The 27857-nt window shown below is 36.3% G+C and overlaps 1 protein-coding gene across 1 annotated transcript; it reads right to left on the reverse strand.

The window, feature by feature from the left end:
• Window positions 1-1481: 1481 nt before the first annotated feature.
• Window positions 1482-15865, reverse strand: LOC131061551 (MADS-box protein GGM13). Its single transcript, XM_057995284.1, has 8 exons — window positions 15720-15865; window positions 2839-2905; window positions 2688-2749; window positions 2507-2606; window positions 2313-2354; window positions 2177-2221; window positions 1813-2081; window positions 1482-1518 (listed from the first exon to the last, which is right to left on the reverse strand). Exons 1-8 carry the CDS (start codon window positions 15863-15865, stop codon window positions 1482-1484), a joined length of 768 nt encoding a protein of 255 aa, XP_057851267.1.
• Window positions 15866-27857: the final 11992 nt, after the last annotated feature.

Here is a 27857-nt window from a genome sequence, read left to right on the forward strand (position 1 = left end):
ATAAAAAAACATTAAGAAGATGCATTTTGGTCTTAGGATGAGGATGATGATGGTTCATAAGGTTCCTTATAAACTATATACCTCAATACTCATATTTCTTATTTACATTTTGGCCTCTTCCTTATGTCTTGGTTTTTCTGCTTTCACATATCAATTTCATACATTGATCCTTTTCCACTTAGGGGTATTTCCTTCCTTCTTACTTGACATATTTGAGTTTTTATGTTCTTGTTTGCATATATTCCTTATTTATGATTGTTTCCTTAAGTAACTCACTTATTCTTATGTTTTCTCATAGCTACCACATAAATTTCTCACTACTTTAATATACATCATAATGCATATCCTTACCATGACATTTTCTAGATTTTCCTCTCCATGATTATCCCCACATGTTCCTATCTTCCATTAAATAAACATTATCACATTTTTATGATAAATTTGCCTTTTTATGCTATCGTACTTATGCTACTTCTCATGCATACTTGACTCCTATTCTTATTGTTTGCATATTATGCTACCATATCACACCCCCTACTACTCACGAAGGTGAGCAACTTGCTAGAATAACTTGCCGTATAATTCGGATGGGTAATTCAAGCATGAGGTAGATTAATGTGGGAGTTATAGTTGAGAGAGCCAGATAATGACTCCCTAATGAATGGAATAAAGTAGAGAAGCGGATTGGACAAATATCCATCAGTGCAGGTAGGGCGGGCTGCTTATTCCAACAATGGGAGGGACGGCTGAGGAACAATAACAAGAAGGAGCATCCAATCTATAGGGTTGGGTGGGCTATCACCTTCGAGTTTCGGGATCTAGGTATCATTCTGGCAACCTCTTTTGATTCAATGCTTGCCCACCATAGAATAGTAGGCATAACAATGAAACAGATTGATGAATTTGATAGATAGGGAATCACACCCGATCTACTACACTCATAATAAATAAGAGCATACGTTCAACCAACCAATGAGAAGAAACAACATGTTCTTGATGAACTAGCGGGATGCACCATGCTTCCCCATTCTATAATATGTTTCTAATTGCACATTTATCTTTTTCGAGAGCTATTTTCTAGATTGGAGAAATCTTGATTTTCCCATTCACTATTGTGCTAGGATTGCTTATCCATTTATGTTGGGAGGCCTTATTATCACTAAATTCTCCGCACACACAAAAGAGTTGAGAGATGGACTCCATTGCCAGCCACACACACACAGTAAACACATGCATGCTCGTTAAAATAAAACAGGTAGAGATGTTTACGTGATTGATCTATGTCACACACACACACACCAAAATAAGTAAACACGTGCTCGTTAAAATAAAAAAGGTAGAGATATATACGCCATTGATCTATGTAAAGTCCTTTCAATAACATATAATTGTATTTTGTATTTAAATACTAGTCATGGTCAACAGTAGTGTTTCTAAAACTAGGAACACAAGAAAAGAAATGAACTTGAAGCTAATAAGAGCTACTTAACGTCCTCTGCTAAGAGAAAGGCAATATACCTGTCATTAAACAGATTGAGAGTCTGTCATGTCATAGTGCTACAGGAATTGACATGATGCCAATCGGTTTCAAACTAGTATAATGGATATATAATAATGATGTGAATCATTCATTCTATGTTTATAAGTAGTTGCAGTGCTAATTCATTATATGTTGTAACGAGATGCTTCATCTTCCACCTTAGATGCATTAGTACTGCTGAAACTGATCTGCCACAACATTGATAGTATATGTTGTAAGGAGTGTTGAAAAGTAGAAGTAGGAAGGAGCAATATGATGATATAGTATGTTACCAGAGTTGAAGAGGTGGTCGCTGCATTGGGTTGTCCTGGAGATTGGGCTGAGTTGGCTGCAGACGAAAAGCAGCCGCTCCTTGCATCTGCATCTGCATCTGCATCTGCATTTGAAGCTGCATTGTATTCGCATTCGTATTGGTATTGATCATATTGTAATGAAGTGGTGCAGGTGCGGCATTTCTGCTTGATTCCCCTCCATACAACACTCCCATATCCATCATTGCACACTCTGCAGCAGCCCCTTCCACTGCTGCTTGCTCTGCCACCTATCATTACCAATTACCAACCCATATTCATTGTCTTTTCAAAATCAATCAATACAAAATTTGCAGATTGCAGAAATCAAGTTTGGATTGCTTACTAGTCGGCAAATTAGTTGACTCTTTTGCTCCTCCAGTTGCCTCTCCTACACAATAAACAACAATATGGCCATCGCCAGCTGTGAACACACCCAGAATTGGAATAGGAATTATGAGGAACACAGAAAATCTTACTACCTTTCTTCGTAGGTTATCTACTTGTTGATGCCACAGTTGACTCTGTTTTCATTAAAATATGAGTTGCACATGAGCTCAATAATCAATAGTTTCTACAGCTGCTAAAAATGCATGGAAAAGATGAGATTTTCGGTAAACAATGTCGTTTAAACAGTTGAAAAAATTCAGAATTAGATATATTTTAATGCTCTCGCCTTTCTAGCACGAACACGATTGGCAGAGAGTTCGAGTTGCTGTTCCAACTGATGCAGCTCCGCAATTGGCAAAAACTCGAGATCTTCGCCCATGAGATGCCTGTTGGAATTGTTAAAACATATCGTTAATAATCATATATACATTCAGGGTGATAGAGGCATATACATGTCTTGTTGTCACCTGATATCGGCTTGAAGTTTTTCGTTCTCATTCTTCATTCTTGACATCTCGCAGAACAGATGCTGTGCAAACAAATGGAAATCCAAACACTAGATTATCATTATTTATCCCTTCATCGCATATGCAGTGCATAATGAAAGTAAAAGTAAACCTGATTATCGAAATCGGAAAGGCGAGCTCCTGATGCTTTCTGATATCTCTCTATGATCTTCCTCATGCTGTTAACAATCACATTTACCATACATCTCAGTCCAGTCAAAAATCAAATTATAAATAGAAATTCAGTCCCTTCTAAAAAAGGCAATTATAAAAGGGAAACAATTTCTTATAGTTTCTTAGACTTGTATTACAGGTTGTTGAACAACAATAACAGAAAAAAAAGATTTACATTGCAAATAATATTAAATAAATAAAAATTTTATTATAATTTTGGCTGGTCTATTATATCTAATACATTGGCTTTATATTATTTTTCTGTTGAATAACTTCCCACTCAACTATCTAACCTAACAAATAATTTATTAGATGTAAATTTGACTTTCCTAACAATTTCCCTTAAACACATTATGAAAAAGGAAAAACAGAAAAGAAATTGAATTAGCATCAACTTAAACTTCTTTGTCTAAGCAAATGATCTGATTATCCAATTTTGCAACAAACATCAATCCAAACTTTTTTTGTCCAGGTGAATGTCTTGATTATCCAACGCTACATCGACATCAATCCAAACTCCTCATGTCTGAGGAAATGTTTTGATTACCCAACTTAACATCAATATAAACCCAAACTCCTCATGTTTGGGCAAATGTTTTGATTACCCAACTCAACATCAATATCAACCCAAACTCCTCATGTCTAGACAAATGTTCTGATTTCAAACTAACACACAAAGTTATCCATAATTTGTTTGTGAATTCAACTATCCAAAACACCAACAACAACTCACCAAGTTTATGTATTCAACTATCCAGAAAACAACAACAATCCACCAAGTTTGTGGATTCAACCATCCACAAACCAACAACTCATTGCACACCCCCTCTTGCTCTTGAAAGGACTAGCAATGAAAAGATGCTTCTCATGCAATGCATCATCCTTGAACGAGAAGCTAGCTCGGGATGATAGATGTCCTCCCACTTCCATTTCTTGCAACCTTCAATTAAAATTGTTTAATTCCTTAACTTAATAAAAGATACACATATATAGTTTTCCAACGACCTTGATATCAACAAGATTATGTGTACCACTTTTTTCAATACATTGGAATAAGAAAAAGTATAAGCAAATCTAGAGTCACCTCTCTGTCTATTGAACTGGTAGCAACTTTTATATAGTTCTTTAATGGCCTTCTTCTTTGCTATACTCATGCTTATCCCATCAATAGGCATTCCAAACTTGAGTCAAATTGTTTGTAATCTTGAAAAGCCCATTATCATAAAACACAACTAAGTCATTGCTACAAACAATAAAGAAAAATATTAATGACTATGACCTAAGTCATTGCTACAAACTTTTCTATACTCATGCTATACTCGTTCTTTTCTTCTTTTATTTGTTGCTTAAATTATTTGTATACCACTTTTTGAAGATATTGGAATAAACAAAAATATAAGAAAATCAAGAGAACAATAGGATCATCTTCTTTTCTTCCCCAAGAATCGATGAAATAAAAAATCTTGGTGACATGAGTATGTTTGAAACAATGATATCTAGCATGTTGACTGGGGTCTTCTAGTGTGGTGGTCGTATCTAAATCGCCATTAATTTGGAGATCAATGTTTATTTGTGTTAGTGTATAGATGCACTTAGGCTTATCAAGCCTACTTAGTCATCCATTTACGCTTGATACTTGTTCATGCAAGATGTCAATTTGGTTAGGAGTTGTCAGAGAGGCGTCGACTCAGTTTCGAAACCTCATGCTACCTTTGTTTGAGGAGTACTATCCTCATTTCATGGAGATCGGGTACCTTTTCTTCTTCCTATTTATATGTGCTCATAAGCTAATACATTTGGTCGATTTTTATCATATTCGTGTAATCTTGTGCTTATTTTTAATTTCATTTATTCCTAGATTTGTACATGGTATCAGAGTGGTTTGAGTTTTTTTAAGGCAAGAGCCGAATACACAAATGACGCCTGTGTATTGAGGCAAGTCAGACTGCAAGGCGAGGGCTTCATGCACGACTCAGTACAAGCGGGACACCCTTGCACCTTAGTGTAACCCATGTCCCTCGCGGTGCTCATAGTGTGGTCCTCTACCGACCCGTGCAACCCTCGCACACAACAAATTTTTTGGACTTTAGCCCTTGGTTCTTTCCAACCCAAGGGGGTTTAATGGACTCCAGATTTTTTGGCAAATTTTCTTAAAATTGATTTTTTTTTTTCGGATGAGGTTTAATTTTGTAACAAGGCAAAATTTTTTTTGCTCGTAACTTTTGATAGGCAACTCAAAATCGAGTGCTTCTTTTTGTAAAAGTGCATGGTTGTTTTCCACGAATCCAACAAGAAGATTCCCACACTCTCATTATAAAGTTCCAATTTATGTGTTTTTTGGGGGTTTTGGTTACAAAGCACTCCTTCTAAATTGTCAAAAACAGGGGGGGACAAAAATATAACCAAGGGGGGTGTTGTGTGTGGTCTATTTTTATCCCTTCCTCAAGAAGTGCTTTCTTCATTTTCGCATTCTACAAAAGCAACAATCTAAGTCTAGCAACATGGATTCTAATGTGCCTATACAACCTCTAACACCTTTCAATTATCATGATTGGAAGTTGAAAGTAATTCTTGTACTTAAGAATAAAGGCTTATTTAGGGTAACAATGGGAACAAAAAAAAACCTAATGCAGCTAAGGACAAAGAAAAGTATTTCAATAAGTGTGACCAAGCATTTGGTTTCTTGTGTTTCAATCTATCTCCTAAATTAGTATTTCATGTTGAGAACTTGAAAACACCCAATGAAGTTTGGGAAGCTCTAAAAAAACTATTTGGGACAATTGATAAACTTAGAAGTCAAGAGTATTTTTTCGCTAGATTCAAATATTTAAAGTTGCAATTAAAAGATTGTGGAATTGATAAGAAAGAGGATCAATTAATCCTTTTTGTACTTTCCAAACTAGGTTAATTTTCTGTGTTTGTCTCTACTTTTTATTCTACTAAAAGAGCTCTTGGTAGCTCATGGAAAATTCCCACACTAGATGACTTCATTTCTGATTTATCAAGGGAGCAAGAAAAGTTAATTCAAATGGGCGCCTTGAAATCTACTAAGCCTCAAGTTCTAATTGCAGGAAATGAAAAGCAACAAAACACTAAAAAGGGAAACAAAGGGAAGAAATAAGATAAAATTGACAACTTCAAAAAAGATAACTCTTCTCAACAAAGTAAATCAACTATTGAGAAAGTTAAATGTTCCTTTTGTATGAAAAATTGTCATGAAGAACACTAGTGCATGAAAAACTAGATTGAGCACCTTATTTTTCTACTAAAAAAGAATAATATTGGGTAACTGATTTTGTCAAAGCATCTTCTTCAAATTAGGAAAACACTAAGGACAAAGAGAAATTCAAAGGCAATGCCTTAGTTTCTACATCATCATCATCGTTATCTCCATTGATTATAGATTCTGGTGCTACACACCATATGGATTCTCTTGTAAGAGCTATGTTGTAACACACTTTAATAAAAAGTTCCACACATCTTTGTACTTTGTCATTAATGACAAATTTTATGTAATCCTCTTGTACTTCGTAGATTAGGAATATCTTGTGAGACTTGGTGCATGGCTCTAACGAGACTTAGATTGTATCAATCTACCATTGATGAGTATTCAACTGATGCTCAAACTAGGTGTCTCCATGCTTGATATTCATTTTGTTGTAGTGAGTGATTCATTGATCATTCTTCATTGACATTAGTACTTGGTTGTGTCACACTTTGACATTCTTGGAGCAACATTAGCTTCTTTGTAGGAGATTCTACTTTGAGGGAGGGCTTCATGATCTTCTCTTCTTATCTCTTTTTTGGAGGATAGTTTTTTCCCACTAGGTTTTCTATCTTTCTCTGTTTATGAGAGATTTCACTGTACATGGGTACCTCGCCAGGCTAGTATCTGGGTCCCATTTCTCTTCTCATCCTCCTAAGTTATGCTTAAAGGGGGGTGTTAGTGTATAGTTTATACTTAGGCTTATTGAGCCTACTTAGTTGTCCATTTATGCTTGACACTTGTTCATGCAATATGCCAAATCGGTTAGGAGTTGTTAGAGAGGTGTCAACTCTGTTTCGACACCTCAGGCTACCTTTGTGGTAGGCAACCCGCAACCACTCCATGTTTGAGGAGTCCCATCCTCATTTCATGGAGGGTGCCTTTTATACTTCCTATTTATATGTGCTCATAAGCTAATACATTTGGTTGATTTTTGTCATATTCGTATAATCTTGTGCTTATTTTTAATCTCATTGATTCCTGGATTTGTACAATTTGCACCAAGCAAGGCACTTCATTTTTGTACTCTTTTTGTGGCTGTGTAACACCATACATAAAGTTCAATGCCTTGATGAATATTTCAGCCTACTTTTCCAAAATACTCATGCATCAATCAGGTATAAGTCATTTGCAAATGAATTTTTTTTTGCACACAATAATAATAAAAATAGCAAAGAGATTAGAAATAGAGGCACCATTTTGATAAAAACAAATGCTTTATGTTTGCAATGGAGCTTCGATTCCCATTCAGGTCTCCACACAATAGAAATGTAACAATTCTTCACACACTCAACTTTAATGACCAAATCTACATCTTAAATGTGCTCTTTTAATCAACAATATGTAAGTTCAAAGTAGGCGATTGGTCTCTTGTGATCACCTTTAAACATAACTACCTTAAAAGAAAAAAAATTCAAAAACAATTAATTTGTGAATCTCACACTTATGTCACTGCAAACTTCACCAATCAAATAGAATGCCATGATTTGCTAAAAATCAAATATGGACTCTACAAGATAGTGAGTCAACATACAACAAGTCAATGACCTCTTTAAGAAATGAAGAGGTCAAGAAACCTCTCCATACGGACCCTCCAAGCCCACCTTTCCATTTTTGCTAAGCCTGAGATTATAATTGCTCTAATACCAACATTGAACAACAATAATAGAAAAATATTTACATTGCAAACAAATTTAAATAAGAATTTTATTAAATAATCTTTCACAATTCTATTATATGAAATACATTGGCTCTAGAAAGCCATTATTTTCTTGTTATGGGAAAAACTTCCCATCCAACTAACCAAACTAACAACTAATTTATTAAATGTAAACCTTAATTTTCTAATGACAGGTTTCATACATTTGAAAAGAAAGTTTCTTCTAAAGACATATAGCTAGGTTTAACTAACACACTCTAAGCGTTACACACTTAGGTGGTATATGGTGGGCCCACTTAACCTTCCATTCTCCATTCTATTTTTTGTTTCATTCTTATAACTTTCTAGGTGATATTTAGTGTGATGTTTAAGTTTTATTTCTAATTTCAAATCTGTATCCTCATCCACAACAAAGATGTTGTACTTCTTCCCACACATTTTTACATCCTAACTACAAATTAAGGAAGCAACATAGAGGTGATTTTAGAATATGATCTGATGGAGTTTTCTTGGGGTTTGGAGGTGAGCAAGAGTCCCTTCCTATCCATGGCCATTTTCCTACATTTGGTCCACAATGAATCTACTGGTTTATAGTAAGAGTTTCTATAATAAATGAAGGAGCGGATCTATTTTCTAAGTTGGATGCCTGATGCAGGAGCATCCCCGGTTCATAACAATCTTGCATCAAACAAAAACATTTTTTCTATCTGTTTGCAGTTTATGTTTTCCTTTCTGTGTGTCCCGGTTTTGGCTCACCGGACCTTGTGGAGTTGGATTCTACTTGAAGACTTGATCATCCTTCTTGCTTCCAAACCGCATCGCATTTAGATCATTTTCCGGCAAGATATCACTATCGATTTCCATGACAGTTTCCTGTTACCAGTTGTTCCTTTGTTACCGGTTGCTTGGACCTATTTTGATGATCTATCAAAACCCATTCCAAAGCTTGTGGAGCCTTGGGCGTTGATTTTGATGTTCCTTGGCTTGTGGCCGACCTTGTCCCGTGATCTACATTTCATCCTTTGGATTTTCCGGAGGAATCTCTTGGTGGAGGCCAATGTTTTTTTTGCATGTTAGGTCTTGTCCTTCAGGTTTTGATCCCTTTTGGGCCAACTGGATCCTTTAGATCGATATATATATATATATATATATATATATATATATATATATATATATATTTGTAATTACGCATTAGAATTTAATCAATTAAAGAATCAAGTAGCTAGACTATGCGTAGAAGATAGATCATAAGATCCAAGGTCCTGATTGTGACCTATTCTAGCAGGCCATGAGTTAGTATGTTGTAACCCAGTTGTTACCGGTTGGTTGTAATCAAATTTCATGCAACAAAACAATCTGTTTTGTATTGCCTCCATCATATCTTTGTGTTTTCGTTGTGTTTACTCCTGCTGACCGATCCAAATTGATTTCTTTAAGGTTCCTCCTCATCGGTGACTGCTTCAAATGGTATCAGAGTGAAGTTTTGTTTTGGAGGTTGCGTGTCCTAAATTTTTTGTTGTAGGGTGGCAGATTGCGGATCCGACCTACAGTTGCAGAGGACTAGTGTGAACGATGGTGCAGATAGTAGCTAGGAATGGTGGAGCGCGTGGGAATGCCGACCCTGCTGTGATGGAGATGTTGCAAGGAATAGCAGCTCGGTTAGAAGCTGCAGAGATAGAACAAAGAAGAGGCCGACATATTGAAGATGTAAGTGAAGATGAAGGAGAAGAAGCCCCGACAAAACAAGCAAACCTATTGGTGGTTGATCCCGATGAGGAAAGGTTTTTGAGGGTTTTGAGTAGGGCGAATACTAAACCTCATTTTACCCCACTGGAATATGATGAGAAGTTAGATTTAGATGAATTGATGGATTGGATCTCAGAGATGAAGAAGTATTTCGATTTTGAAAACATTACAAAAGAGAGGAAGGTGAAATATGCCCGTACCCGGTTGAAAGGTCATGCATCTCTTTGGTGGGAACATTTGCAAGTTGACCGACACAGAAGAGGTAAAGAGAATATTAAGACACGGGATCAGATGATTGCTAAGTTGAAATAAAAATTTGTAGTGGCAAATTAACAGGTGAATTTGTTCTGGAAGTTGCAAAATTTGAGACAAAAGGAATCTAGTGTGAAGGAGTACACCGAAGCATTTTACAAGTTGAATATCAGATCTGAACATGTTGATGATGAAGTTGAACAAGTTGCAAGGTATTTGAATGGATTGCGGATGTCTATATAAGATAAATTGAGTATGATCAAATTGGAGACCATTGAAGAGGCTTACCAGTATGCCCTAAAGGCAGAAGATAAGTTAAACAAAAGACATGAGCAAAGACAAAGATAGAGGTGGAAGGTTTACCGGAGGAAGATTTCAAGGAGGAAGAGGATATATCGAAGGAAGAGGAACCAGTACAGATCAGAACAAGGACAAGGAAGTGAGCAAAGAGGGTAATTCATACTGGAAGGATGATAGAAATTTCTACCGGAGGAGAGAACCCGATGATTACCGAAATCAGAATTTTAAAAGACAAGAGAAGAGGACATTCAGAGGAATCTTCTTTAAGTGTGGAGGAGAAGGACATCATGCATTCGAGTGTAAGAAGACAAAAACTACCAAAAGAGAAGCAGTAGTGGAAGAAAACCCCACTGGATCAGACAATAAACCAAAAGATGGAGAACTATTGATGATGAGGAGAGATTTGTGTCATATCGGAGGAGATGAAGAGCCCTTGCAGAGGAAGAATCTGTTCAAGACCAGATGTAAGGTATCTAATAAGTGTTGTAAAGTTGTTATTGATAGTGGTAGTTTAGATAATCTTGTTTCAGAAGAGATGGTGAATAAGTTGAAATTGGAGAGATTGAAACACCCTAAGACTTATCAGATAGCATGGATCCAAGATGAACATAAGTTGTTAGTAAGTGAACAATGTTTGGTGAAATTGAAAACTGGGAATTATCATGATGAAGTCTTGTGTGATATTATGCCTATGGATATTTTTCATCTTTTGTTGGGTAGACCTTGACAGTTTGATAGACATGCAGTGCATGATGGGATAAAGAATACATACACTATTGTGGCCAATGGGATGAAGAAAACCTTGTTACCTTTGGAGGAACCTTTGAAGAATGAAGTCTATACGAATGATAGAATTTGTTTGGTATCTAGAATGAAATTCATGGATGGACTGAGGCACGAGAATGTGTGCTTTGCCTTAATTCCTAAGAAGACTAAGAGACCAAAATCGGAAGGAGAAAACCCGAAAGAGATAAGAGATTTGCTGACATAATATGAGGACATCATTTCAAATAATGTCTGTGATTGATTGCCACCTATGAGAAGTATTAGTCATTGCACAGACTTGGTTCCCGGAGCTAGTTTGCCTAACAAAGCTGCACATTGGTTGACACCAGTAGATAATGAAGAACTGGATAGACAAGTGCAAGAGCTATTGAAGAAAGGTTTGATCAGGGAAAGTTTGAGCCCTTGTGTAATACCAGCAATATTAGCACCTAAGAACATTGGAGAATAGAGAATGTGTACCATTTCAAGAGCAATAAACAAGATCATAGTGAAATACTTGTTTCCTTTGCCTAGGATGGATGACATAATGGACTATTTGAGTTGAGAAAAACACTTTACAAAGATAGATTTGAAGAGTGGATATCCTCAGATTAGGATCAGAGAAGGTGATGAGTGGAAGACAACATTTAAGACAAATGAAGGACTGTATGAATGGTTGGTGATGCCTTTTGGATTGACTAATGCACCGAGTACTTTCATGAGGCTGATGAATGAGGAATTGAAGAATTCCTTGGGTAAGTTTGTTATTGTGTATTTGGATGACATTCTGATTTTCAGTAAGACAAAAGAGGAGCATTTATTGCAGTTAAGACAAGTTTTGCAGAGATTGAGAGAAGAGAAGTTGCTGATCAATATCAAGAAGTGCACTTTCATGAAGGATGAGTTAGTCTATTTGGGATTTGTGATATTTGATGATGGTTTGAAGATGGACCCTAAAAAAGTGAAAGCAATTGTTGAATGGCCTACATTGGAAAGCATTGGAGAGGTAAGATCATTTCATGGATTGGCTAGTTTTTACTGGAAGTTTATCAGAAATTTCAGTTCAGTTTGTAACCCTATGACTAAGACCATGAGAGGAGATCGAAAGGAATTCAAGTGGACCACCGGAGCAAACAAGAGTTTTGAACTGTTGAAGTAGAAAGTAACTGAGCAACCTGTGTTGGCTTTACTGAATTTCAATTAAGTATTTCAAGTGGATTGTGATGCAAGTGGAATAACAATAGGAGCAGTCTTGAGTCAAGAAGGAAGAGAAGAAGCATATTTTAGTGAGAAATTGAATGATGCCTGGAGGAGATATTCACTATATGATCAGGAATTTTATGTCATAGTTCAAGCCTTGAAGAAGTGGAGACATTACTTGTTGCCTAAGGAGTTTGTGTTGTATACAAATCATCAAGCTTTGTAGTATTTGAATAGTCAAAGTAAGTTGAATCAGAGACATATGAGATGGGTAGAATTATTGCAGAGTTACACCTTTGTGTTGAGGCATAGAAGTAGGAAATCTAACGAAGTTGCTGATGCATTGTGTAGGAGAAGGAATTTGCTGACAAAGATGAGAGTGATAGTATTAGGATTTGAAGATCTTGTATGATGATGACCCGAATTTCGCAGAACCTTTGAAAGTATTTAGAGAACCGGTTATGGTAGACATAAGAAAATGGTTGGATTATTGCATTCAGGATGGGATGTTATTCAGAGGAGTTCAACTGTGCATACCTAAGAGTTTTATGAGGGAGAATCTGATAAAGGAGAAACACAGGGGAGGATTAGCTGGACATTTTGGCATTGACAAGATAATAGCATTGGTGAGTGAACAGTACTTTTGGCTTTAGATTCATAAGGATGTTAAGAGATATGTGCAAAGTTGTAGAGTTTGTCAAGCTGTAGAGATATGTACAATGTTGTAGAGTTAGTCAGAATGTGGGATTGTATAAACCTTTGACAGTACCAGTAAGACCTTGGGAGGATATAGGCATGGATTTTGTACTTGGATTGCCTAAGACATCGAGAGGGAATGATTCTATATTTGTGGTAGTGGATAGATTCTCGAAGATGGATCATTTCATACCTTGTAAGAAGACATCAGATGCATTGCATGTAGCAGACCTATTTTTCAAGGAAGTGGTGAGATTGCATGGATTACATAAGAGCATAGTTTCAGATAGAGATACTAAGTTTGTTGGATATTTTTGGAGAATATTTTGGAAGAAGATGAAGATAGATTTGAAGTTCAGTTGTACTTTTCATCCACAGACATAAATTGTTAACCGGAGTTTGGGAAATTTGTTAAGATGTTTAGTGGGAGATAAAACTAGAAGTTGGGATTTGATTCTTGCACAAGTAGAGTTTGCCTACAACAATTCAGTGAATAGAAGTATCAGAAAAACACCTTTTGAGATATTTTCCGGAGTGCATCCTAGAGGTATATTAGAATCGAGAGACATTGGTAGTGAAGACCGAAAGAGTTCAGAAGTAGAAGACTTTGCAGATCACATGGCAACATTGTATATTTAGGTTAAGCAACATTTGGAAGACATGAACAACAAGTATAAGGAGAAGGCAGATGAGAAGAGGAGACATAAGGAATTTGAAGTTGGCGATGAAGTGATGGTATATCAAAGAAAAGAGAGATTCCTAGTTGGAACTTATAACAGGTTTCTGATGAAGAAGTTTGGACCTTGTAGGATTTTGAGGAAGTTTAGTTCTGGAAATGCATATGAAGTGGAGTTACCAGATAGTCTAAGTATTTCACCAATATTCAATATTGCAGATCTTCATGAGTACCATGAACCAAAATTCATTCAGAATAATGTTGCAAACTTGGAGAAACAGTTACCCCAAAAGGAACTAGATCAAATTGAAGAGATTTTGGACAGTAGGATTGGGCGTAGTACCCGAAGCAGGGAGTATAAAGAATATCTTATGAAGTGGAAGGACATACCAATTGAAGATTCATCTTGGATTTCTTAGGCAGAGGTAGACCGCCTTGGTTTCCCTCTGACCCCGACAAAGTGAGAGGCTCACTTTTTTTAATAACCCCGGATGTCTGATGCAAGAGCATCCCCAGTTCATAGAAATATTGCATCAAACAAAAACATTTTTCCTTTCTATTTCCAGTATCAGTTTTCCTTTCTGTGTGTCCCGATTTTGGCTCACTGGACCTTGTGGAGTTGGATTCTACTTGAAGAATTGATCATCCTTCTTACTTCCAAACCGCATCACATTTGGATCATTTTCCGACTAGATATCACTACCGGTTTCCATGATAGTTTCCTGTTATTGGTTGTTCCTTCATTACCAGTTTCCTTGACCTATTCTGGTAATCTACCGGAACCCATTTTGAAGCTTGCGGATCCTTGGGCGTTGATTCTGATGTTCCTTGGCATGTGGCCAACCTTGTCTCATGATCTATACTTCATCCTTTGGATTTTCTAGAGGAATCTCTTGGCGGAGGTCGACCTTGTGTTTTTTTTGCACATTAGGTCTTGTCCTTCGAGTTTTGATCCCTTTTGGGCCGACTGGATCCTTTGGATCGATATATATATTTGTAATTATGCATTAGAATGTAATCTATTAGAGAATCAAGTAGCTAGACTATGTGTAGAAGATTTATATCATAAGATTCAAGGTCCCGATTGTGACCTATATTCTACTAGGCCTGTGAGCTGGTATGTTGTAACCTGGTTTGTTGTAATTAAATTTCATGCAATTAAACAATCTGTTCTGCATTGCCTCCATCATATCTTTGTATTTTTGTTGTGTTTACTCCTGCTGACCGATCCAGATTGATCTCTTTAAGGTTCCTCATCACTGGTGACTGCTTCAATGCCATAGAGGAAAGTGTTGGCTCACCTTTTTGTAAGAAGGATTTTAACCCACGGGTAGTAGAACTCAACATTAGAAAGTGTAGTGGAGGAAGTTAGTACAATCTACTATGTCTTGCATACCAAGCAAACCATCAACTAGAGATCTGTGATTGGCATTTGGAAGATTAGATTGGAGATGAACAAGAAGCCTATCTCTTGAGAAAACATGGAAGCACTTGTGTGGTGGCTCATGATACCTAATTGTCAAGACAAAGAAATAAGGAAGGAGAGTGAGGAATTCCTTCACACGAGGGGGCTCATCTTAGAACAATCCTCATAGTTTTCTCACCCTCATTGTGTCTTATGCTTCATCTTCCAACTAATCTCATTTATCCACCATTTCTAATGAATTAAAATCATACCTCTATTTTCATCTCAAATAAAGTAAATAGCTTGTATGTTGTGCTTAGGGTGTCTGAATTACTTTTCCAAACTAAACGAGGGTCAGGTTGTAATCCTCCTAAATTTATTCACTGCGCTCCTTACCATCTTTAGTTTTCTTTCCATCTATAAGTCATGCTTACATTTTAGTTTTATAATTAATTATCTCATTTTATTTTTGTTTGTTTCTAAATGACTATTTTCATGTTCAACTCAATTTTTTGTATTATTTTTTACTATTGATTATGATTGAAGATTTTTTTCCTATAAAAGAAATAGCTTCTATTCAATTCATACTTTAATGTTTTTTTTTTTGTTAAAATAAAATCTAATAAAGAATAATTAGTTTTCCTTTTATACTTAACTTTTTTTCTTTATATTAATTCTTTTTAATTATTTTTAATAAGAAAAATAAATAATTTAATTTTTATGTTCAATTTATTTCTTCATAAATTAACTGTTATTATTTATTATTTATAATTACAAAAGATTCACAGCTTTATTTGTATATTCAGTTATTCATAGCTTTATTTGTATATTCAATTCATTAAATCTCATATTACTTTTTAAGGCACTTTTTCGGTGCCTTCATTCGCGACTTGAAGAAGGAAGTAGAACTGAGGCTTGCAGGTGCCGTCGGAGTACCTTGGCGTCTACGTGGAGGAGTTAATCTCCTCCACTTGGTTTGCTTTTCTCCCACTTGCTCCATTTTTACTCTGTCTTTCATATATTTTGCTCTACAAAATTTATTACATCTAACTCCACCCTTCCACCCACCTCGCGTGATCTTAACCCTGGGTCACCATGGAGTCGGAGTCAGATTGGCTTAGTGTTAATAACCCTAAAACCATTCCGTAGACATTACCAGCCCTAGAAAAGTTGTTCGCTGAGACCGTTGCCCCGCCTGCAAATGGAGTCCGATCGTCGACGCACTTCCTTATGACTCCTGCAGACGAAGGACCCAGTAAGGATGGTAAGTCCCCTTGCAATACCTCAGATCCTTTCTGCATTTCGCCAAGCATTGAAATTGCTTTAGAAAAGCGTAGGTTATGTGACACTGCCATCTTTTTTGCATGTGTTGATGCTCAAAAATGCCCACCGAGGAAATTTGTAGATGACTGGTTTCACAATCTATGGAATCTCAAACTAAGGCTTAAAATCACATTCTGTAGACAAATACAGAGAGGTCTCTTTCTCATTTTCTTTAATTCGCATAATGCCCAATTGGAAGCACTTAAACGTCAGTACTAGACGGTTGGGAATACCTCCTTTTGAGCCCTAGCTTGGTCTCCAGAGGCAGTTAATGAGGAAGTCCTCGCATTATCCTCGCCCAGATGGGTCATCCTCAAGGATGTCCCCCCTTTTTTGTGGCGCTTCCTTCCCCAATTATTGGAACCATTTGGCAAAGTTATTCGGATAGATGAAACTGCTCGGTTGGTGCCCAATCTAGATGCAAGAATGCTTGTCTCAATCAAGCCCGGAATCGACATTCCACCATCCTTAAATTTAGATATCAATGGAGACACATTCTTCTGCCCGATTGAAATGCTTGGAGGGTTGAATGCATGTTTTCTTTGCAAGAAAGAAGGGCATATTCGTAAAAATTGCCCAATTATTAATCGTAGGAAGCAAAAACATAACTTAGGGGAAACTACTGAAAACCCTAAAACTATTAATGATCTACAATCTTCCCCTCCCCGCTCTGCTAACGAGAGGTCCACAGATCCTGATCCCACTCCTAATAAGGTTAACCCTCTCAAGCCCGATTTTGCACCTGCAACACCCAGACTCCTCATCCCTGTTTCCGACCCCTCTCAAAATCTTGTAGAAACCCCCTCAAATGGTTTTCAACTTGTTTCTTCAAGGAAAAGAAGATGTAAAGTTACCCCTCCTAAACCCCAGGACCCTGATCCATCACTTGTTAATTCTATGGTTAGAAATATGGTAAAAAACCTGGAAAACCCCAATCGTGGGGAGGATGGTGCTAGCATTGGTAATAACCCTGCAATGATGCTCAGTTCTGATACCCCCATTCAATTGGTCTCCTCTTCACTTGCAGGGCTTATTCCAGACACTAACACCATCATTCCCTTGACTACATCTATGCTCAAAGAACTAGAGGACAATCATATTATAGAAGTTATTTATGCTAATAAGGGTTTGGAGGAAACTAGAACTAGCACTATGCTCCCTGGCTTTCCAGGTTCCCAGTTGTCTGGGTCCGACATAGTAGGAAATACAGATAGTAGAGCTGAACTTCCTGAAACCAGTGAAGATGATGAGGACCTTATGAAAGGGTACTCCCTAAATAAAAAAAAAGGTAGGCCTGTGGGCTCCAAAAACAAGAAGAAATTTGGGGACCAACAACGGTCTCCCTACCAGCCCCCCCCAAATCCCCCACTTTGATGAAATACATATCTTGGAACATTCGAGGCCTTGAGTCGCCTGATAGGAAATTTTTGATTAAAAGATTTTTGGATCATCATAAAAACCTAGATTTACTAATGTTACAAGAACTTAAATTTGTTGGATTCTCCCTCGACACCACACTTGACTTCATCTAGAGAGATGCAATCAAAGTCTATACCAACCACCTGAGAGGAAAAGAAGGAGTTGGTCTTCTTATCGCCCCTAAATGGACAATGTACCTCAAGGATGAAGGGACCTCCCCCTGTAATAGAGTAGCTTGGGTTACCCTAGATATTAAGGGTTCTTGCTTTGGCATATGTTCCACTTATGCATCCAATGACTATAAGGAAAGAACTTCCCTCTAGAATTGGCTAACCTCCCTCCCAAATATTCCCTGGATCATGGTGGGGGATTTTAATATGATTGAATCTCAAAATGACAAGGCTGGGGGTCTTTCGTTTGAATGGAAAAACTCAGAAAGACCTCATTGGGACATGTTGAAGCAACACTTTCAATTGTTTGACCCCCTGGAAGGCACTAAAACTAACACCCCTAACCTATGGCACACTTGGTGCAACTTTCAGCAAAACACTAATAGGATCTACTTCAGGCTAGATAGATTCTATGCTAATAAGGACTTTTTCTCCTTTTCCCCCAATCAATTTGGGAACGCGGTTGCAGTCTTACCAACTACCCTATCTGACCACTTCCCTATTCTAGCCATCATCAACATCAGGAACTCCATCACCCCTAGCCATCCTCGTTATAAGAAATTCTTGCTTAACACCTCCTTGCTGCAAGATGAGGATGTCATAAATGCCATCAAACTTATTAGACTCTTCAACTTGCAGCCACATTTCCCCCAATCCCACATGCTCAGATGGAAGAGGAACATTTCCTCCTGGCAGAGTCTTCTCCAAACCATTGGGCAAAAAAAAGCCAAGGATTTTAGATTCATAGAAAAAACTCTTACCCATCAGCTTCACTCCCTAGAACATGAAATTCAACTCCAACCTTCTTCCCCTATCCTGGCCAAGAAGGTCTCCGAAGCTAGAGATATTCTCAGGAAGCACCAATAGGTTAAAATCAGAGGTGCCTTCATCTGAGCCCGCAACCACTGGCTCCAGTTTGGTGATAAGGGCTCCAAAATATTCTTTAAACTGCTTAAACAAAAACAGACTAGGGAGAAAATAGATAGAATAACTATTGATGATAAGGAACTCCTAGATATAAATGACATCAAAGAAGCCTTTGAACTATTTTACAAAACCTTGTTTACCTCTGAGGATAATGAGTCCTCAATAGAGGCCCGTACCAAATGTAGAACAATTATTCCTAATAGAATCTCTGAGGACGAAGCCAACCTCCTTAAAGATAAGATAACCGTGCAAGAAATCAAGGATGCCATTAAGTCTCTCAAGGATAGCAAGGCCCCAGGCCCTGATGGACTTCCTGTTGAATTCTACAAAACTAATATTGACTGGATCTCGAATGACCTATTGGACATCTACGATGAAGTCCTTGCCACTGGCACCCTGGGGGAGTTCATAAATAGGGCTATTATTAAGCTTGTACCAAAGGAAGGGGACAAAGCCCTAATTAAAAATTGGAGACCAATTACCCTCCTCAACGTCTCCTACAAAATCCTGGCCAAAGCCTTAGCCTCTTGCCTTGAGAAGATCCTCCCCAAATTCATCTACTCCACCCAAACAGGCTTCATTAGAGGCAAATACATCTTGGAGAATCTTGTAACGAGTAGGGAGTCCATGGAGTGGGCCATAACCTCAAACCAAGATGCCTCCATGTTCCTTGTCGACTTTGAGAAAGCGTATGACAGGGTGGAATGGGACTTCATCCTCATGATGCTCTCAGCCTTTGGCTTTCCTAGAGAATTCTGTAACTATGTTTGAATCCTCCTCAAGGATTCTTCTGCCCTGATTGAAGTCAATGGGACCCTTTCCCAGCCTATTCCCCTGTCCAGATCAATTAGGCAGGGCTGCCCCCTTGCCCCTGCTCAGTTTGTCATTGCTTTCGATGCCCTGTATTATCTCCTTAGAGATGACACCCTATCCCCCTGTGTCTAAGGCATTGCTATGCCTGACAACTTTGAACTGATCAACATCCAGTTTGCTAATGACACCTCGCTCTTCCTGAAACTCTCAAAGAACAATATTGATTCCCTTAATAAAAAAATTGACATTTTCGGTAGAGCTTCAGGAGCCCGGATATCTAACACCAAATCCATTCTACTTGGATGGAAAGATAATCCTCTGGACTAGCTTCACCAGTTTGGCTATGCGTGGGGAGGACCTAATAAATTAGTCTGTTACCTTGGCATTCCCTTCTCTGTATCTCCCTCTCTTAAGGACATGTGGGGTTGGGTCAAGGGTAAGATAGACAATAAACTCAACAAGTGGGACAATAGGGTCCTCTCCCTTGCTGGCAGGATTCAAGTCTACCAAAAGATCCTATCCTCATACAACATATACTACGCCTCAGTATGGATGTTCAACAATTACCAAGTCTTTGAAATCCAAAAGGCCATCAAACGGTTCTTATGGTCTGATGGGAAGGGTAAAAGAAAAGCTCACGTGGTCAAGTGGTCATGGTGCCACTTGGATAAAAATATGGGTGGGCTGGGCCTCAAGGATCTCATGCTGCAAGGTATCTCCCTTGCTGCCAAATGGATTTTTCACTCATTGGAAGGTCAAGAACCTTGGAAAATCCTCATTAGAAACAACATACAAAACGGTGTTCCTAAAAAAGCCAAAACTTGGAAAGCCCTCCCCTTCAGTGACTTAATTGCAGGTGGTTTCCCTGTGTTGGTCCAAGGCACCTAGGTGTTTAAATCCATCTGGAAAGCCTGGGAGCATGTGCGTGGTCTCATTAACAACTCGAGCTTCAATTGTGACAATACCCTCCACGGTGAAAGGTCAATATGGTGGAACCTGCATCATAACTCCAAAACCCTTGCCTTATCCCAAGGCTGCTCTGCTAAGCTTTGGCATAATAAAGGAATCAAGTACATTATGGTTATTCTAGAACATGATAATCTTATCATCTGGGAGGCTCTTAGTACTAAATATGATCTCCTTGCTTCACATAAGAAGACATACAATATGATTAAAACTGCTTGCGCTCCCCTTGATCTCCCAAAGAACACCCAAATAGACGCCCATAGGTACCTAACATTCCTTTGGAAGGATGGCTCCACCCTCCCTCAGATCAAAGCCAAATCTATCTATACCTTGCTCAATAGTGACACCGCAGTAATTGAACATATCAACACTCTGTGGTATGTAAATCATACCTCGCATACTTGGTAGAAAACGTTTGAGAAGCTTTGGCGGTTCCCCATCCCCCCTAAGATCAAATGTTTCAAATGGCATTTTATGCTAGATAGATTACCGATTAGGAATAAATCAGTTGCATATGACTAGTGTTCTGTCTTCAGAAAACCTGAGACTGCGCATCACATCTTCTTTGACTGTCCCTTTGCTAGAGAAGTGTGGCTTTTGTTTGGAATTGCTATCATAGAATCTGTTTTCACTTATGATATACTTACTAGTTTTATTCATGGACTGAGGAAGGATACTAATTTAGTGTGGCAAATTTTATCTTCTTACATTCTCTAGTTTATTTGGAAACTTAGAAATGAGGAGAAGTTCCAAGGTATTACAAGGGAGCGTACTGAGTTTTTTTAAAAACTCACACATTACAAAATTGCTGTGCAGGTCTGTTTTCTTATGAACCTCGAGAAAAACAAGCTACTGTGATTTTTGAAGGATGGCAGAGCAACCATGTTTGTCTACGAGATGCAAGACAGCTATGAATGGGCTAGGCTCGCCGAGAACCAAGTCTCCTTTGACAAGGCAGTGAAGAAACTCATAAAGGATCTATAGGACAACAGGCCCCCTCCCTTCAACAGGATTGAGATGTGCTCCCAGATCCTAGCAAGAAAGAAGGTGGTCTGGATGGAAGGAGAACAAGGTTGGACCACATGGATGGAGGACCTGGATGAGGTTCTCCAATAGGGATTTACTCTGATATGTCTCCTTTTTTTGGTTACAAGAGATAATTGTATATAGCCCTCTCTTTGGCTCCTCATTTTGGCGGTTGAGGCCTTGCCCCCCGTCCCCTAGTCTTGTATAAACGTTTGGTCTAACTTTTTTTGGACTCTCGATATTTAATATAAAAAAAATATTACTTTTTAATATTTATTATTTTTAATAACAAAATATTCATAACTTTATTTGTATATTCAATTCATTAAATTATCTTCATATCACTTTTTGATATTAGTTGTCAAAATTTATCTTTTGATGTCCATGTTCAACTTTCCTTTCAAATTATTTTATTTCATATGATGTGAATATAATTGGAATCATATTTTCTTTTTTTTTATATTTTAAAGTTAATTTTATATTTTAACATTGTACATTTAATTATGAAAAATAAAAAATATAATTCCTATAAATTTTCAATATAATTAAATAAAATTATTTAAATAGCAGTGTAATGGTAAAATTTTCATACCCATCCTAATTTCTATTTAGTTTTGATTTCATTTGGATGGTTTGGATTAATTCAATTACACATTTTAATAAATGGATCAATCTTGTGCAAAATCAAGGCCTATTCTTTTTTCTCTATATTGGAAAAAGTTTATAATGATTATTCTTATAATGATTACTCTTAAGACCGTCATAATTTCAAATTTGTTGTGTTCTTCTACTGGTGTTTTGCTAGCTTTTTGCTGGTGTTGGGTTGGGGTTCTTTCTGTGTGTCTTGTTTTTTGTTAGTCCTGTTGTCTTTCGGGTTTGTTCAGTTTTGTTGGGCTTTAATTATACATTATTTGTAATCTTTTTGTAAAGTGTTTCGGGTCTCTTCAAAACTTGTTTTTGCCTTAATAAAAAACTATACAAAGAATCAAAATCTCTATGAAAAAGTAAAGAACTATTAAATTTATATTATCTATGTGGACATCAACTTCTATAGTTCAACCTACCAAATCTCCTTGACCTTAGGAACCACACACGACCTCCTACCCAGCCTACTTCTAATCCAACCTAGAATCTTCAACATAAAATAATTAATTAAAAATTTAAGATAATTAACGTTTTATTCTTCAATCTACCCTTTTCCATTTTATCCCACAACCTCCCCATGTTCCACTTATATTTGAACCCCTAAACCTTCCTAATATATGTGTCATCATTAGTTCCCTTGTTGAATCCCTTATCCCATTTACTTGTGCCTATTACCTACCCTTCCTAACATAACACCCTTTGGCCTTTATATTGTCTTTCTTCCCACCTTCTAGCCACATTAAAATTTAAACTCTAGCCTACTCCATCTCTCTATCCAAAAAACAAGCTAACACCACCTCTTGGATATCTTATTTCTTTAATTAGGTAATTTTTCTCCCTAGCTTATTGATCATAGTCCCCTCATGTCTACTAGTATTATAGAGAGCCATAGCCCAATGACATGTTATTTTCCTAAAACACTAGCATATTTAGGCGATGGTTATATTTTTGACTTGGTAGTTGATGTTATAACTTTATTAATGTTATTCACTCACATGCCAACTATTGTGCATCAACACTTAGCCATTTTATCTCCACATCACTTCCTTTGCAACTGAGCGTCTTTATGCAGCCAAAATAATGAGTGAGCACAAATCCAATCAACTATTGCAGGCAAATTTATAAAATAAGATGTTTGATATAGTTTAATTTTGTTAAATTATATGTTTGTGTTTTACACTCTTTTGTCCAATCTGAGTGTTTGTTTGGTTTATGCCTTGTTTGGCTATTATTATTTAAACCATTCGTATTGAGACATTTTCTTTGCACACATATCTACCATGAAATCATGTTCACCACCTATTAATGTTGTGTTCCAATTCAATTAGGATTGAGATGATAATGACTTTGTGGGTGAGACATCGAACAAGTAGGTAAATTATGTCTTTATCTCACATGTATATACATGTGTGTATTTTATAGGTATATATCTTGTCTATCTTGTGTGCATTAATTTATATGCATTCCCATGTGTACACGATTCTTTGTGGGTGTTATTTCACCTTTCGAGGAGCCAAGCTACTCTTATAATAGCATAAATAAATGAAAAATATAATTTGCGAGATTATGTCTCTATTGGTATATTATCACATCATTACCATGTCAATTGTGTTTCAAATTTCTCTCTCTAATATTAGTTATGGATGCTATAAAGTATAGGATCATTTAGGTCTCTTTGATGTTGACTCAAGATTTAAAAATTATTGCTTTGTCACTACATGTTTGTATGCCCTTCATCCTTTAGTACCCATAATTTTGCGTGACTTTGATTATGATGAAAACTATATCAATATTCCCTAATTGTGTATTTCCTAGCATATATTAACCCCATGGGAAATAGATCCCTTTATGTATATTTTCTTGTGATATTGCTAATGTATATGAGATATTCTCTTTACTTTCATCTATATCATTTATTGAACATGATTTCACTCATAACAAGTTATCCTTTTTCATAACATCTCATTACATTACCTCTCCTTTTTGGTGGCACAAATTATGAATCTAGGGTTAAATGATTTAATATATTCTCTAATATCCCCTTTCCATTCCCCTTTTATACATTAAAATCAATTTTGTGTATTTGATTAATTGAATTATTATAAGGAAGGGATATATCTACACATACTCCTATTTGAAAACACATACCCTTGGTCAACATCAATAGGTTGTGGGCCCAAGTATAGAGACATGATTTGATTTATCCACCCTTATAAATATTACCTATCTATAGAGTATTAGTATATGTAATATTTCATATTATATTTATATATAAGCAAGATAGAAAAATGTATACTAGTGTTGGGAAAGGTGTCTCAACCTTTCTCCTAATGTCAAGATTACAAAAGGTTGATTTTTGGATATAAAATTAAAAAAAATAAATTTCTAGTTTATAGGATTTTTTGAAAACACATACCCTTGGGCAACATCAATAGATCGTGGGCCCAAGTATAGAGACATGATTTGATTTATCCACCCTCATAAATATTACCTAGCTATAAAGTATTAGTACATGTAATCTTTCTTATTATATTTATATATGAGCAAGATAAAAAAATGTATACTAGTGTTGGGAAAGGCGTCTCAACCTTTCTCCTAATGTCAAGATTACAAAAGGTGTGATTTTTGGATATAAAATTTTAAAAAATAAATATCTAGTTTATAGGATTAGTTTTGAGAAAAATAAAATTTTATAGTTATTCAACACTACCTATGGTGATGGTCTTTGAGTACTTCAATTTAAATAAAATAGGGATCAATCAACCCAAGGAATCAAAATATATGGGCACAAAAGTTTGCTTATAAAATGTAAAAGTCTATTAGATGCATAAAAAATATATAAAGGAGAATTACACTTAATGACCAACTTATGATATGTATTATGAGTTGTCATAAAGAATTTTTGATTTGAGGATAATTTTGGTGTCACTTTTGGGTTGTTTTAGCTCATGGGTTTCTACTTATTATTTGATGGTTCATGTAATGTATGCCTTATGTATTTAGTTCTTAAGGTGGAGGTTGAGTGTAGAGTTTTGTATAGACTATTAAGTAGTAAGAATTATTCTAGGTCTTTGGTTGGTGATACTCATGTGAGGCTTAGTCTACAAGTGTAATATAGTCATGGTTAACTAGATAATTGATTGAACTATTTTGGAGTGTGGGTTTTTTCTCTCATAAGAGTTTTCCCATGTAAAAAAGTGGATGGTATTTATTATTTATTTAAATATGTTTATTTTTGTGTAATTGTTAAAATAAACTAAAATTAATACAACACTCTCCTAAAAATATTAGTGTACAAAATATTACCATGTACCTTCCTTTCTTTCATTTGGTATCAAAGATTGATCACCTTAGGTTCTAGGTTTTGAGTAGAGGATTTTTTGTATTTTTATTCATTTGAGTAGGATCTTGTATAGAGGGTCTTGATTTTATTATAGGAAGTTATAGTGAGCATATCAATAATATTAGGAAAATAAATTAGGATGATCAATTCATTCCCTACATAACCTCATGAGAGGAAAGCATGCATTCAAGTATATATAATAACTATATGCAAAGATTAAAGACATATCATAAGATAACACAAGCTATACCCTAAGATACCCCTCAGAAAGGAAAAAATCTAGCCTAAAAAAGAATCCATGTTCTTGATGTATTATTCAAAGATAAAACATTATAATACACTTAAAAAGCCTCCATTTAAACTTCTAAAACATCAAGATTATCTAGAACACCCTCCATGTTTCCAAACATTAATCCACATCCCATGCCATGCTTCACATATGCACTCCTCAGAAGAAGACTCAATATAATGACAACCAAGTCAAAACCCCAACTAGGCAGCCTTAAACCACTAATCATGTGGTTTTATTTTACATAGACATAAGCTCACACAAATGCATCCAAGTGATAAGGAAAAATTATGTGCTCAAAGCCATGAGTCCACAAAACCATTGACCCCACATTTATTTTTTGATTATAAACATTAAATACTTTTCCACTACGCAACCCACATAAAGTATCAAACCCAAAGTTACATAAAACTTTACAAGTGGTCCCAAATAAATATTTAATACATGGATGAAAACATCACCTAGGTTGCACCAAAAATAAATATTGTAGACTTGGAAAAGTTTTCACAAGTCAAAAAATTATGGAACATTTCATTTATTCAGTGCGTTTGACATTAGAGCATCCAACTCCACAAGCAATCCTACACCAACCAAAAATATTTCTGAGTATAGTTGACTTTAGCTTCTTGTAGTGTTGATTTTAGTTAGTTGCTTCAAGAGTATTTTCAAAAATACTTTAAGCAACCTAATGATGTCATCTTGTAGAGGAGCTTAATAGGTACCTGTAGGTCTCATTTGGTTAAAATTGGCTTAAAAATGACTAAGTTATGGCTTTACAATATTTTGATTGTTATTGGTTGTGAGACTAGAGTTGAATAGAACATCTTTTCAGCTAGTTATAAAGTACATTTTCGCAAATGATTCTGACTCATTCAACCCAATATGTGAGAATTGCATGGCCAATTCGATTTGAAAGAATTTGATGGTCAACTAAACTCAAGTGAACTAAACTTTTATGTTTAGTAAACTATCTCAAATAGCTTTATTACATTTGTGGGAATCAACTAACCAATAGCGAAGTTGTAGGTAAAGTCAAGTGAACGAAACATCTCAATATATCATTTCATTTTTTGTTGAAATATTTATCTCTCTTTCTATGGAAGTTGTTTGCAATGGTGATCACTCCAACATGATAACAGAGTCATCTCTTTCCAGCATTGATATTTTTCACTAGTTTTGTTGGGGTCCCAGGAGTTGGAGACCGATGATATATTCACGTCATTTCCATTTCCTTTGGATCATGACCATCTATTTCAGACTTCACTCTTAGTTTATATATTGAGGCATTAATCGTGCTTCATCAAAGTTTTCTCCATCACAGTTTTTTTCTTTAAAAAATATATATCTATTTTGATTTTGTAGTGGGATGACATTAATAGAGTTTTGATTTTTGGTAGTGCAATATTTTTGCAAATTATATTGGCCGTTTATTTTTTGGTAGAGGTAATTATCGAAGTTTGTAGTGATTTGGTGGATTTATTTGCATTACGTGTATCAGAGGTGCTCTTGACATTTCAAATCGCATCATATTGGAGTGTGCCAGGACTTTATTTGAGTTGTTCTCCTTTATATCAAGTTTTCCACCCTGTGCCCTCTCTACACTCTCATGCTTACACATGTGCTAGTTTATTCTCTTCAAGTGGTATTTTTTGAGAAATCATATTTCCATTAATTTTTGATAACTCATGCACGAGCCTTTGATTTTCAGCCCGACCAAAAGCTTTCTTTGAGCCTTTTGATTTCTCTATTGCCAATTAGGGTGTAAGGATAGCGCTTGTTGGCATTTCTTTGGGAAGATAGTTATATTTTGCTCTTTAAATAGCCCATCTCACCCTTGCTCACCACATGCTCATTCTCTCGATCCTCTCACAGTTGTGATGTGCTGTTTGGTGTATGGACTATGTTGACCTTGTGGTGTGTGGAGTAGATGTGGTTTTCTTTGATGAATGGTTCTGTGGAGGTGGCACACGAACCTACCATCTATATGAAAGAAATATAATATTGGAACACAAATAAACTATTCTATTGATTCAAGAGATTACATGAGTTTCTTGATCAACTGATCAAGGAT

Source organism: Cryptomeria japonica, chromosome 8, assembly GCF_030272615.1.
Source record: "Cryptomeria japonica chromosome 8, Sugi_1.0, whole genome shotgun sequence".
Classification (NCBI taxonomy): Eukaryota; Viridiplantae; Streptophyta; class Pinopsida; order Cupressales; family Cupressaceae; genus Cryptomeria; species Cryptomeria japonica.

Bases quoted from the DNA above. Each gene is read 5' to 3' on its own strand.
- LOC131061551 (XM_057995284.1), bottom strand. From the start codon at position 15,865: ATGGAGCAAGTGGGAGAAAAGCAAACCAAGTGGAGGAGATTAACTCCT. The intron at 2,750-2,838 runs GTTTACTTTTAC...TTGTTTGCACAG, and splicing joins TTTCCGATTTCGATAATCAG to CATCTGTTCTGCGAGATGTC. The intron at 2,222-2,312 runs GTAGTAAGATTT...TTTATTGTGTAG, and splicing joins TAGATAACCTACGAAGAAAG to GAGAGGCAACTGGAGGAGCA.